The sequence below is a fragment of the Falco cherrug genome (genome assembly GCF_023634085.1).
Source record: "Falco cherrug isolate bFalChe1 chromosome W unlocalized genomic scaffold, bFalChe1.pri SUPER_W_unloc_1, whole genome shotgun sequence".
NCBI lineage: Eukaryota > Metazoa > Chordata > Aves > Falconiformes > Falconidae > Falco > Falco cherrug.
In genome coordinates this window covers 9834820-9849618 of record NW_026599288.1, presented here as the reverse complement: position 1 = coordinate 9849618, position 14799 = coordinate 9834820, and the positions used below count along the sequence as shown (strand labels likewise).

Genomic DNA, 14799 nt, shown 5'->3' with positions numbered 1-14799 from the left:
CTAATACCTTCTGCATCAGGTGCAAAGACCCTAGCTCCAGAGTCATCAAATGGGGGTGTAGTTTTCTTCTGGAAATATGGAATTTCCTTTACCTAGAATATTCAAATGAAAGTTAAAATAAGCACAGGTGGAAATAACATGTTGTCAATTTTTTACTTCAGGAAAAAGATCCAATTGGAGGAAGAAATTAAGAATGGGCTCCTAAGTAGTAAGGAAAAGCCAATGAGAAAAACATACATTTGTGAATGAACATTTATTAAGCAAGGCTTATGAACAGTCAGTAAATAGTAAAACATAGTGGTGACAGGCTGTAAGGAAACCAGTGACCCAGAAGTGGCTATTAATGATCTGTCCACAACCACTCTACAACACTGGAGAGCTCGGGAACGTAGAGCAAAACCACCCAGGACATCTAAATTGTTGCCTGTAAGATGTTATCTACAAAAACAGTTGAGAGAAAAGAAGTGATGCAACATAAATATGCCATAAAGACTGTGGAGGAGAGAGAAATGAAGTAGTCTTTTCATAAAGGGGAAATAGAAGCAGGTATGATGGAAAATCTTGCATTTGCTCTATCTTTAGTAAGAAATTTAGGTTTGAAAGGCAAAGACTAAGTAAACTAAAGATAAGGAAGCCACTGATTTACCTTTGACATAGACCATATCCTGGTTTTGATAATTAGGTAACAGAATATTAAACATTGTGATGCATCAGTTTGTTAGATGGGAATGTGTTTTAACTAAGTAGAGAGAGGAAGACAATTGATACTTAAGATAAACTGTTTTAATTTAAAGAAATATACCTGTAAGGTTAAGTAAAGACAATATATTTTAATGCTATGATGATAAATATACAAATAAAGTAATATTAAATCAAGATCATGGTAGCAGAAAGTTTACTGTGGGATTATGCACATAATTTATGGTTGACCAATGAACATATGGTTGGCTAAAGAGATATTAACAAATGCCCACAGACTATGCTAATTTTAGTATAAAAGCTAGCTGACAACTAAAAATCTTATGACAGCTTATTTATGCTACAACTGTTGAACACACTTCTAACCTAGTGTGTCATTATTTGCCTAATAATACAAAACAGACTAGCACTTTTCTGTAAAAAGGGTTAGAAAAGTAACTCTTGTTCTCCAAAATGCATTCCTTGAAAGTACTACATCCAGTTTTCCTCATTTCTGTAGATCTAATCTATTCTGATGATAATGCAACAGTTAACTACCTTCCAGTATGAAAATGCAAATTAATCTGTTATCACATACATACCTGGAATATTTCATTGATATTCACTGGGAGAGCAAGGCCAAGGTAATCATCAGAGCTACCATACGTAGCATTAGAAACCATGGAGCGAACAGAGGAGGAACGCTGAAGTGTGGTTTGGTTAATAGGACTTAATAAATCTTCTTTATCTAAAGAGGCATAACTTAAAGCTTTCATGAACCTGTAACATTGAAATAATAAATCACAACCTTGGTAAATGTCTCATTCTGGCACATTACAAATAAGGAGGACTGCTGACACAAAGACTATCCTCATCTTCCCACTGTAAAACCCAGAGCTTGTTACAATATCAAATTACAGCTATAGGCTCACTGCCTTTGTTCTGTCTCATGTTGTATTGCATGGATTGGTAGTACCTCGGGTAAAAATTTGTGATTTTTTTTGTTTGTTTGTTTAAAGTCCTGGGACAGGGACTTGAAAGATAGCAGGATGGAACTTCTGCTTAAGGGGTTGCCAACCCTGTAAAAACACAAATTGTCTCCAACTTACCAGGCTTTGAAGATTTACAGCCCAGACACAGTCAATAAAGATTTAGGCTTTTAAACTGTTAGCACAGAGCTTGAGCCTGCTGAGTACCAGAGATGAGAGCAAAGAACATTTTTTTTCCTGTATTCTAAAGAAGCCACCCACTAGGTCACCCAAGCACGGAAGAAGAATTTGCTCAACATGAACAAAGAATAAACTTGAACCTGAGCAGTGAGCAGAGCTGACTGTGACAAGCAGCCTGAGGAACAAAGAAAGAAATAGGTTGGGAAAGGAGACAGGAGAGAGGAGGCTGGAGAACAAGTCCTCAGTGCTGATAAAAGTCCTGATAATGGAAATCTCTCTTTTGGCCATCTGTCATTTTACTTCTCATTGAAGATAAAATGCTTTCTGCTAATCAACCTAAACAGGTGGTCTATGCAGTGGATTAAAGCTTCCTAGTAAAAAGAGATGCTCCTTAGGAACAGTAAATTCATATTATATTAATGCAAATTATTTTAAATTGGAAGGTAAATACAGTGAACGTTTTATTTCTTGAGCTGGACTTTTTGCCTTAGAAATAATTTTCTATCATTTTTTTTTTTTTTGTTTAGATGGGCAATTAAAATGTCTTCTCATCCATAGCAGCTTAACAGATTTATACCAAGATAAAAATAAATTATTATGGTTTTACTATGTGTTGTTCAAGACATTATTATGCGATGGGAATGTGCAGAACGCAGATTATAGGACATCAACAGTTTTCTTGCTACTAATTCTGACCAATGCTAATTAAGGTAGCAGTGGACTTGCAATAAAACTCAAGCCATACTTCAAAACCCAAAGTTACCAATTGCATTAGTTATTTCATAATAAAGTATTCTATAATTACTCTCAATATAAAGATATATGTATTAATCCTAAACATTTGTCCCTGCTTCTGTTGGAAAAGCTAACACATATATCATCAGTAGTGATAAACACTGATAAGTTTTCATGAAATCATGTATGCAGGTGGATGGGGCAAGAGCCACGATCAGGATATGAGACATGCACCTTAACGTTTTTGGTTGGTCTTTAAAGACAGAGGTGGAAAATTTATCCTCATAAAATAATTTGTGCAAAGAAATAAGCCTTTCAAACTTTTGAACGCATGGAAGAACTAGAAACATCACTGAAGTCAATTTACAGCTGCTACTTGCTATGAATACCTGAATTTGTGAATGAAGCATGAATCAAAGAAAATTTCTGCAGACTGACAGAAGAATAGCCTTAGAAGACAAAAAAGGACAGAATATTTCTTTCCAATTTATTATTAAACAGCAGTTAAAGACAATATTTAGCTGGAAGTAGTAACATACTCTGAAATTAAAAGGACCACAATTATGCAGTGGAGATACTGAGCTATAACCAATAAGAAAAAACCCCATATACTAGTTAAATCACAGTCTTTCCAATCAATTATATCAGTAACCAAGACAATCTGACAATCTTTTGTAATATGTACATCTGTAATTTTTTTAACCTTCTCAGATATGAGCACTCTGGTCATTTCAGTTAAACATTAAAACAGGTCAGCTCAAATCCTTGCACCTAACCACTGATATGAGAGATCATGAACAACTAAGCACCATGAATACCGTTAGTATTACACTGCATGCTGAGTCTCAGGGTGAAAGTCCACTGCAGGGAGGCTGCTTTACATATCAAGGGCATGACTGCAAGGAACCGTACAGCATGACTACAGCCAGAACAGAATCTACTGCTACTGAAATGACACTGACTTGTTCCTGCATTAGCACAGGAAGCCAGTGACAAAGCAAGGAACAGCACTTCTGATTTCCAGGATGGTGCAGCTTAACTACCGAATCATCCTTAATTTAATTGGCACACACAGTCTAGTTCCAACTTAAAAGAACAAAGGGAACAAAACTTATCTTTTATGGCATCTTTGCAGAATCATGTGAAAATATAAATAAAATTAATGTTGCTCTTAACCAGAAAGGAAACTAGTAGTAATAAACAGGCACTACAGACATTCAACTTGGTATGTGGATTGAAATTCAGGGACCAGCATTTGCTCTTCTGTGCAGTAAGGAAGACTAATGTGCTGGTAAATTCCCCCCTTTCTCTCATGTGAGACAGGATATTCAGGTAAATACAGAGATAGAAAGTGTCTTTTCCCTTTCAATAATTATCTGAAAATCCAATCCACTAGCTAAAAGCTGATTTGAAAGGAAAAGTTTGGGAAGTAGAAGAGCTTTTAAGAGAAAAGTTGTTAAGCACTGACTGTAGCTGCTGGAACAGTGTCAATGTCACAAGCTACAGATATATAACTAATTAGTCTTCAGAAGAGCTAATATTACTCAAAAATAAAGAGGTGACACTGCAATCTAAAAATTAACCCTATGAGTAAAATCTTTGCTCTGTTGTAGCTAAGAAGCCAAACTCACATTCATATCAGTGGTACCAGTTTCTCATCACTGGCCTCAGTGCCACAGGGAACAGCAATATAGCATACTGGCAGGAGTCCCTGTCCTAAAACCTCACCAAATGACATTGAAAAAATTCTCATCTGAAATACAGCTCTGACTGCACGAGCAATTTTGTGTGATTGTAACTTCAGCAATGTTAGCAGTACAGTTGCATTTAAATATTAAAAAAAAGTTAAACAGGAAACAAATGTGATAGAAGGAAACATACTCCCCTTTGTCACTAACAGCATTAAAGGGACTGAGGACAGCTATGAAAGCTGGGCTTCTCTGACAGCACTTAGAAAATTCAGACTTCTCATTAGCCTATTCTCCTCCTAATATTGGTACTGCTTTCAGCAAAGTTATGAATCGTCCTGCAACAACTGTCACTTTTAGATGAAGATGGAAAAAAATATTAGAAAGATACTTTTCTTATTTAATTGCTCTTACATCTTTGAAGCAAGAAACAAGCACATAATAATCCCTTACCGGCTTGGGGTCAGCCGAGAATCCAGGCTGCCAGACTTCATGGTAATAGTGTCAGTAAACAGCACATCCTTTGCTGGAGATGCTAGGGCTTCTGAGTGAGACAGTGAAGGATGCATTCTCTGCTGTTGTAAGCGTTTTAGTGTAGCATAGCCAAAGGCATCTCGGGAACTTGCATAGCTAAAGTTATAGTCAGCAAGATTTTTTATTGTAGCAAAAGAAGGAGCCTTAAGAGACTGGGCTCTTCGGGGAAGCGTATGAGAAGTCCCTGGGAGTACCAGGGATACAGAGCTGGATTTTGAGAGAGTCAGGTGGTTAGACTGTGGTGTTGAACAGTGACTTGGTTTAACTGTTTTTGTGCTTACCACAGTACTCAAACTTCCACAGTCAGTATCTATGTTTGTAGTGTCCACACCTACAGTCTCCCTTGAAGGGCTAGAGCTCATTGAGCTTATGCCACTTGTTGTAGTATCTGTATTAAAACTTAGGCTACGACTCTTGAAATGTGTTTGTGTAGTACCATCTCCTATTAGCCTTTCTCTGCTTGTGTTTTCCTGATGAATTTCATTTCCAAGACCTTTTGGCAGCTTTAGGTCATGTTCTCCAATACTTGGAGTACAATCAGTATCTTCCATGTGCTTACTTCCAACAAAAGAAGTTTCTAATCGTAAAGCCTGGATTTTAGGAACTCTGAAAACAGGGTTTAATTCTTCCTCAGCAAGAAAGTCTATGCTACTGGAAGTTTCTGTTGCAGTACGATTTCGCCTCAGGCCTGATTTACTGTCCGATGTCAGCTTTCCTCCTTTTGGATCACTGCTACTTTTATGTTTTTTATTAGGTAGAGTAAGAGAGCTTAGAATACGGTTTTTCACAAGTCTGCTAGAAGAAAAAAAAGGAAAGGGACTACGGTCTTTGTCCTTTGAAGGTCCAGGTCTGTCATAAAATATTTGTTCTGCATCTTCAGTAATATCTAGGAAAAATGTACTAGTGGAAGTACTACCAAAACGGTCATCCTCCATGATGAACATACCTGAAATTATATGAAAATTTGTCACTGAAAATGGATGTTTCTTCAAAGTGTATAAACTATGTTGTGAAAAAGTAAGCAATTCTATAAAAGCTAAAGTGGGAGACACTGTGTTTTACCACAATTTGAATTCAACATTTTTTCTGCAGAACTTAGTACTGTAAATTATCTTCAGGTGTACTTGAGCTGAAGAAAAGCCACACTATCTTATTTCAGTGCAAATATTCAGCTACTAGGATTACAACTGATGCGTTCCTTTAACGATATCTAAATATGCTATATTTCTGGATTTAAATTTCAAATATCAATAGCAAAATTAAAATGTATTAAATACACAAAATATACAAGAATTTAAATACAGCAATACTATATATATGTGTGTGTATACACAGAATATATATTCAAAATATTCCTTTATTCCTTTGAGGACAAACAAGTAAATGTATCTTTATACCTAAAGCATGGAGATTTCTGAAGGGTATTATAGCAAGCTGCCATAACTTGACATAAAAACCTAGTAACTTACCCTAATGTTAAAATTTATTTCTACACCAAATGTAAATTTAAGACACTGTTCTCTTCCCTCTCACTTGATTACATCTCTCTGAATGCATATAACTGTCCCCTGGCTTGTACTCTTCTTTCTTGCAATACCACCTTTAAACCATTTCCCTGAACCTCATCCTGCCAAAAAATCAGTAAGAACACCAAAATGCATTTTTGTGGTGGTTTTTTTTGTTGTTGTTTGGTTGGGGTTTTTTTGTGTTGTTGTTGTTACTTACTTGAAGGCATAGATTCACTTTCACTGTTATGCCTAGAACTGGTGGACTCAGAGTTCAAGCTAAGAGTACTGGGTATAGAAGAAAGTTCATTGCAGAGCTGCTCCATGTCATCAGGGACCACTGGCCAAGGCTGTCTACGACTGTGTCTGACTGCATCCCAGTTATGATGCTTCAAAATGTCACATCCTTGTTTAGTTTTGGCTATTAGACCAAGCACGTAGACACAGGTTCTGTATTTAATGTATATATAGAAAAAAAGCAACAATAATAGCATCAAATTTAGCTAAACTTATTTCTCTCCTGAAAGGAAACAGTTTCAAAACAATTCAGCAGAAACTTCACAAAATTGCTAAATAGCTTTTTGTTCCTGATTTTTATTTGCAAAACAATGGAAGCTTAAGAAATACACTAAAATACCTGAGAACAATACACTAATAAAAAATAAAAAATAATTATTATGAGTGCCAAATACATAAAGTAGAAAAGTACCTTTTTTTTTTAAAGGACAAACATTAATGCAGTAGCAGTATTAGGCAAAAGATCATCTATTTGAATAAAAATTATAATTAATAAATAGATTCCAACAGAGATATAAGTAGCAAATATTTAATTATTTTTTTAAAAAAGGAAAAAAGTAGTATGCATCTTTTTTCATAAGTTTCATTTGCTTACTGCATGTTCTTTTAGACTTCCTATACAATTCTGAGATTGTATAGGACTGGGATTGTTCAATGATCTTTAAAAATTTATTTTCAAGTAAGTAGCAAAACTATATTCACATAAATTAGGTAAGGCTATTTGAAAACCTACTGGAACTACCATCTGTAAATTTTATGTATAAAACAGATACACATACCCTCTAATGGAGAGAACCTCACAATGTTGCGCAAGTGCCATTATATCAGGAATTACATTCTCCTCTTGAAGCAAGTTAAGACCCCAATTTGATGATCCGATATTGCCCTGGAATAAGACAGTTTGTCAAATAAGTTTTGATTTTGATGTTGATGTGATCTGCAGCACTATCAGTGTAAAGCTTTTGACATCTTTGTTTGGTGGGTGGTACAGTTTCAAGCCATATCTCCTCAAAGCAATTAGAGATTTGAGCACCCTTTTGGGCATTTCCTAGTCATGCAAATCCAAAAAAGGACTCAGGACACCATGTATAATACCTAAAACTGGTCACAGTTTACTACATATTCCTCATTTTACCAATTCTAGTACACTTAGCAGTATGATCTTGAATTACTCATTTTACATTCTTCTTAAACAGGTATTTTATTACATACCTACAATATCTTCCAGTAATAGTCACCTTGGATAAATGTTCCAAAATAAACTTTGGGGAAGACAAGAAAGAGGTAGATAAACAGTTGAGGTGGCAAAGCGACTTTAGAAGTGTAGCTTGTATAGGCACAGACACTAGGTTTTCCTCATATTATCCCAAGTATCAGGGATGTCATGACCATATATATTCACACGCATCAACAGTGGCAGCCAATTTTCTTCCAGAAAAACTGAATTTTGGAACACCACAATAAATATATTAAAAGTAGAAAAATAGATCACAGCAAGTGGCAACTACTGGTTCCATAGTAATACTGTTTCTATACGTGGCAGTCTGTTATTTTTATTTGGTTTAAAACAAAAAAAACCTCAAAAAAACCAACAACATCCCCTGCCTGCCTGCCCCTCCCAAAAAAACCCAAACCAACAAACCCACAAACAAAACCCCAAAAAGAAAGACAAACTGACTATTAAAAGACTCAGAACAAAACAGGTGCAGTGAACAATTTTCATCTGAAAGTCCAGTTAAAGTACTTTCCACTAATCTGGAAAATCACACACATTTTATGACAAAACCCCCAAAGAATGATTTTAAGGGATTTTGCTTAGTTATTTCAGAATCAAGTGACATAACAGAACTCAAACAGCTGCAAAAAGATTGTAAATCTATTACTAACCAAGGCCCAAAGGGCTGCTTTCAGCTGCTTAATACCTTCCCATTTATCCAGAACTGGGGAATGAACAGTGTAACTTAGATCTGTAACAATATTCTGAAAGAGAAAAACAGAAGAAAAAAAAATACTCAGTTGAAAATTAAAAGGAGACCTCAGTAAAACAAGTTCTCTTGCAGTTTTAATAAAAATAAAGTGCTAATTTAAAGTATGTACCCTAAAATAAAATAGTGGTAGTTCTAGCATAATAACCGTAAATTAACAGCGATAGTAATGCAGGTAGAAAATTTTAACGTTAACATCAGGTTAATTCAGATTTCATAAAGAGAAAAGATTAATCAGATTAACACTCTACAACATATAAGCTTTCTCTTGAACTTTTTAACTATTATATAGAATTCATTACATCATCTTGCAAACTCACATTAAAAGTAAATTTATTTAAGCTACTATGAATTGGCTTAGGGTTTGTTTTCTTAGCTCTTCAGGATATTAGAAAGATTTTATTCCCTCATCTCCATGTTTTTGTATGCATAAAAGGATAGGTACAGTTTTACTTGTCAATATACAAAATTCACTCACACACAGACTGAAACATTATTTCTGTTGATGAGTTGATTTCCATTCTAAGCTTTGGTAGCCATTTTAAGAAAAACGTTGCAAGGTATTTCTCTGATATTTGTGCTCAGGAAGGAATTTTACATGAGATGGCAAAAACTGTCTTCACAACTTTTTGGCCCCATGTAACTTGAGACTTTCATAAACTACCTATTTTGCAAAGACTGTTTAAATTCCATCTCTTTTAAAACATATTTTAAAAGGATTATAATACTCTTTAAAAATTGTTCAAGTTATAAGTAGTTATTATTATCCTTACCTGAGACTCCAATAAATAGCAGCCTGTTTTATGGTGCACCAGTTGGCCATAAAGGTGAACTGGCAGGTAGACATGTGGTCGTTGTAATCTGGTAGAAAGAGAAATCATGTTTTCTCAGCAATTCTGAAATTTTCTTTTAAAATACACTGCAGTGTAATGCAATGAGTTACTGTTGAGTTTTTTTCAGATGAAGAGGATTCTTTTGGAGAGTTTACCTTTGGTTGCTCCGACGAACATAGTTATCACCATCAACAGGTTTGCGATAAGTTGTAAGTGCTTCATTAAGTTGTTCTTCAATCAATTCAACATACTTTAAATTATATTCCTAAAAGATGACAAAGGTTGACAAAATACACTGAGGTGGTACAATTCAAATGGTCCTTAAGGAAGGCTGAATTTCTTTATGATTTGAAGGTGAGGCTCATCAAAATTACTGTACTTCATACATACAATGAGTTTGCAGAGAGTTGACAACTGATTCCATAATTATTTCAGTGAATTTATTAAAAAAGGAAGGAAAGAAGGAAGTATTCCACATGTGACTAACCCAAATAATCTCAACAGATCACCATGCATTTCAGTATTCCTAGAGAAGTGACAGCTTGTAAGTTATTAAAAAAAATGCTGAAAAGCCTACGGGAATGAAACCAAGCATTTGTAATGGATTATAAAAACAAAATAATGTATGAAGAGTTTTATTCTAGTCATGACAATGAAGTCTTTTTCTTAATGGGTCATGTGTTCCTATTTACTTCCTAACAGCATAAGCTCTTCATGAGATCTAGATTTAACTTTAATTAGCGACAACAAAGACCAATTGTTCTCAGGGTACCCAACCCCCTAAGCTGGAACACAGGGATGGGGAGCAGAATGAAGCCCCCATAATCCAAGGGGAAATGGATAGCGACCTGCTGCTCCACTTAGACACACACAAGTCTATGGGGCTGGATGGGATCCACCCAAGGGTACTGAGGGAGCTGGCAGAGGAGCTCACCAAGCCACTTTCAGTCATTTATCAGCTGTCCTGGCAAACTGGGGAGGGCCCAGTTGACTGGAGATTAGCAAATGTGATGCCCATCTACAAGAAGGGCAGGAAGAAGAATCCAGGGAACTACATACAGGCCTGTCAGTCTGACCTCAGTGCTGGGGAAGGTTATGGAACAGATCATCCTGAGTGCCATCACATGGCATGTGCAGGAACACCAGGTGATCAGGCTCAGCCAGCATGGGCTTATGAAAGGCAGGTCCAGCTTGATAAACCTGATCTCCTTCCATGGCAAGGTGACCCACTTAGTGGATGAGGGAAAGGCTGTGGATGTTGTTTACCTGGACTTTAGTAAAACCTTTGACACTATTTCCCACAGCATCCAGTTGGCGGCCAGTCACAAGTGGTGTTCCCCAGAGCTCAGTATTGGGGACAGTTCTGTTTACCATCTTTATCAACGATCTGGATGAGAGGACTGAGTGCACCCTCAGGAAGTTTGCAGACACCAAGTTGGGGGGAGAGTGTTGATCTGCTTGAGGGAAGGAAAGGTCTACAGAGGGATCCGGACAGGCTGGACCAATGAGCTGAGGCCAATTGTATGAGGTTCAACAAGAAGTGCTGGATCCTGCACTTGGGTCACAACAACTCCATGCAATGCTAGAGACTTGGGGAAGAGTGGCTGGAAAGCTGTCTGGCAGAAAAGGACCTGGGCGTGTTGGTCAAGAGTCAGCTTAACATGACCCAGCAGTGTGCCCAGGCAGCCAAGAAGGCCAATAGCATCCTGGCTTGTATCAGAAACAGTGTGGCCAGCAGGACAAAGTAAATGATTGTCCCCCTATACTCACCACTGGTGAGGCCACACCTAGAATACTGTGCTCACTTTTGGGTCCCTCACTTCAAGAGATGTAAAGGTGCTGAGGAATGTCCAGAGAAGGACAATGAGGCTGATGAAGGGTGTAGAGAACAAGTCTTATGAGGAGCAGCTGAGGGAACTGGTGTTGTTTAGTCTGGAGAAAAGGAGGCTGAGGGGAGACCTTCTCACTCTCTACATCTACCTGAAAGGAGGTTGTAAATAGGTGGGTGTTGGTCTTGGTCTCTTCTCCCAAGCAGTAAGTGATACTGCTGTATGCCCTCCTTGCTGCCCTAAAGATCTTGAACTGCACCATTTCATGCTTAAGGGCAGCCTTGGCTGCAGGGACCATGAAATGGTGGAGTTCAAGATCCTTAGAGCAGCAAGGAGGGCATACAGCAAGATCACTACCGTGGAATTCAGGAGAGCTGACTTTGGCCTCTTCAGGGATCTGCTTGGTAGAGCACCATGGGATAGAGCCCTGCAGGGAAGAGGCGCCCAAGAAAGTTCGTTAATATGCAAGGATCACCTCCTCCAAGCTCAGGAGCGATGCCTCCCAACAAAGAGGAAGTCAGGCAAAAACACCAGGAGGCCTGCATGGATGAACAGGACAAACTCAAACACAAAAAGGAAGCCTACAGGGGGTGGAAGTAAGGACAGGTCGCCTGGGAGGAATACAGAGAAAGTGTCCAAGCAGCCATGGATCAGGTTAGGAAAGCTGAAGCCCTGATAGAATTAAATCTGGCCAGGGACATCAAGGGCAACAAGAAAAGCTTCTATAGGTATGTCAGCGATAAAAGGAAGACTAGGGAAAATGTGGGCCCTCTCTGGAAGGAAACGGGGGACCCTGGTTACCCAGGACATGGAGAAGGCTGAGGTACTCAATGACTTTTTTGCCTCAGTCTTCACCTGCAAGTACTCCAACCACACCGCCCAAGTCACAGAAGGCAAAGGCGGGGGACTGGGAGAATGAAGAACCACCCGCTATAGGAGAAGATCAGGTTTGAGACCATCTAAGGAACCTGAAAGTGCACAAGTCCATGGGACCTGATGAGATGCATCCACGGGTCCTGAGGGAACTGGCGGATGAAGTGACTAAGTCACTCTCCATCATATTTGAGAGGTCCTTGCAGTCCGGTGAAGTTCCCAGTGACTAAAAAAGGGGAGACGTAACCCTCATTTTTAAAAAGGGGAATAAGGAAGACCTGGGAAACTACAGGCTGGTCAGTCTCACCTCGGTGCCCAGCAAGATCATGGAGCAGATCCTCCTGGAAACTATGCTAAGGCACATGGAAAATAAGGAGGTGATTGGTGACCGCCAACATGGCTTAACTAAGGGCAAATCATGCTTGACAAATTTGTTGGCCTTCTATGACGGGGTTACAGCACGGACGGATGAGGGAAGAGTGACCGATGTCATCTACCTGGACTTGTGCAAAGCATTTGACACTGTCCCGCACGACATCCTTGTCTCTAAAATGGAGAGACATGGATTTGACAGGTGGACCACTCGGTGGATAAGGAATTGGCTGGATGGTTGCACTCAAAGAGTTGTGGTCAGCAACTTAAAGTCAAAGTGGAGATCGGTGACAAGTGGTGTTCTTCAGGGGTCTGTACTGGGACCAGTGCTGTTCAAAATCTTTGTCAGGGACATGGACAGTGGGATCGAGCGCACCCTAAGCAAGTTTGCCAATGACACCAAGCTGAGTGATGCAGTCGACATGCTGGAGGAAAGGGATGCTGTCGTCCAGAGGGACCTTGACAGGCTAGAGAGGTGGGCATGTGCAAACTTCATGAGGTTCAACAAGGCCAAGTGCAAGGTCCTGCACCTGGGTTGGGGCAACCCCCAGTATCAGTACAGGCTGGGCAGAGAATAATGGATTGACGGCAGCCCTGAGAAGAAGGACTTGGGGGTGCTGGTGGATGAGAACCTCAACATGGGCTCGCAATGTGTGCTTGCAGCCCAGAAAGCCAACCGAATCCTGGGCTGCATCAAAAGAAGTGTGACCAGCAGGTTGAGAGGTTGAGAGGTTGAGAATCACCTCTCTGCTTTGCTCTTGTAATACCCCAACCTGGAGCATTGCATTCAGCTCTAGGGCCCCCAACATAAGAAGAACATGGACCTGTTGGAATGAGTCCAGAGGAGGGCCATGAAGCTGATCAGAGGGCTGGAGCACCTCTCCTATGATGACAAGCTGAGAGAGTTGGGCTTCTTCAGCCTGAAGAAGAGAAGGCTCTGGGGAGACCTTATAGCAGCCTTCCTGTACTTAAAGGGGGCCTACAGGAAAGGTGGGGAGGGACTCTTTATCAGGGAGTGTAGTGATAGGATGAATGGTAATAGTTTTAAACTGAAAGAGGGTAGATTTAGATTAGATATTAGGAAGAAATTCTTTACTGTGAGGGTGGTGATGCACTGGAACAGGTTGCCCAGAGAAGTTGTGGATGCCCCATCCCTGGAAGTGTTCAAGGCCAGGTTGAATGTGGCTTTGAGCAACCTGGTCTAGTGGAAGGTGTCCCTGTCCATGGCAGGGAGGTTGGAACTGGATGATCTTTAAGGTCCCTTCCAACCCAAACCATTCTATGATTCTATGTTTGTATGATTAGAGGAAACAGCCTCAAGTTGCCCCAGGGGAGGTTTAGATTGGATATTAGGAAAAATTTCTTCCCTGAAAGGGTTGTGAAGCATTGGAATAGTCTGCCTAGGGAAGTGGTTGAATCACCATCCCTGGAGGTATTTAAAAGACATGTAAATGTGGTGCTTAGGAACATGGTTTAGTGGTGGATTTGGTAGCGTTAGGTTAACAGTTGGACTTGATGATCTTAAAGGTCTTTTCCAACCTAAATGATTCTATAACCAGAGATGACAGGAATCTTGAAAAGCAGTATTCCTTTCCACACTTCTCTAGAGAAGACCTTACACAACAATCTACTTTGACAAGTCAGGAAGTCACGACTGCTGAAATATTTGCTGGAATATCTAAATTATATAAAAGGCCTGGGTAAATCAAAAGCACGCATGTACAGAGGAGCTATGGAACTTCTAGTCCCTGTCAACCATTTTCAGCAAAATCATAAGTCACTGAGGTAAAAAAATGTATTGGCATTAGCAATGCAGATATATGAATGTACACTATTTTTAATACTCCTTGACGTTCTAAACCTGCATATTCACACTCTTCCTCTTCCTACTTTCAAGCAAACACACATTTTATTCTTAGCATTACCTTTTGCCACTTTTCCATTTGTTTTGTTACATAACCTCTTTCATTTAGATAAGAAAACCCCTTTGGAATGGACAGAAATCTGTAAAGTAACATCAGACAGTAAGTACTCCACTTAAATTGCATTATTTGAATAAAAAAAACAACTTATTGTTTCCACAGTGCAAAGTCAAACAGCATATTCAACATTTACCTTAGGAGTAGAAGCAAACCTTTGTCTCCAAGGTGAGAAAGAGCTGGTTTCATTTGGATAAGGGCATGAAGATTGGCCTAAAAGAATTAAAAATGCATAAAGAATATCCAAGCACTATATAATTCTGAAAACTATAACAATTACAACAGTCTGCAAGCAATGAGGTAGCAAGTTTTTCATAAAAGT

The 14799-nt window shown here is 38.9% G+C and overlaps 1 protein-coding gene across 6 annotated transcripts in view; it reads right to left on the bottom strand.

The window, feature by feature from the left end:
- LOC129734860 (rapamycin-insensitive companion of mTOR-like) overlaps nucleotides 1-14799 on the bottom strand; it is a 109226-nt gene that overhangs the window by 8254 nt on the left and 86173 nt on the right. For all 6 annotated transcript variants that reach the window (XM_055700193.1, XM_055700192.1, XM_055700191.1 and 3 more), the window contains 10 exons: nucleotides 14614-14690; nucleotides 14424-14502; nucleotides 9580-9689; nucleotides 9365-9452; nucleotides 8494-8586; nucleotides 7386-7492; nucleotides 6530-6759; nucleotides 4724-5750; nucleotides 1281-1458; nucleotides 8-92 (listed from right to left, as the gene is read on the bottom strand). In XM_055700193.1, the coding sequence (XP_055556168.1) occupies nucleotides 8-92; nucleotides 1281-1458; nucleotides 4724-5750; nucleotides 6530-6759; nucleotides 7386-7492; nucleotides 8494-8586; nucleotides 9365-9452; nucleotides 9580-9689; nucleotides 14424-14502; nucleotides 14614-14690 (2074 nt within the window). The remainder of the gene's footprint in view (nucleotides 1-7; nucleotides 93-1280; nucleotides 1459-4723; nucleotides 5751-6529; nucleotides 6760-7385; nucleotides 7493-8493; nucleotides 8587-9364; nucleotides 9453-9579; nucleotides 9690-14423; nucleotides 14503-14613; nucleotides 14691-14799) is intronic.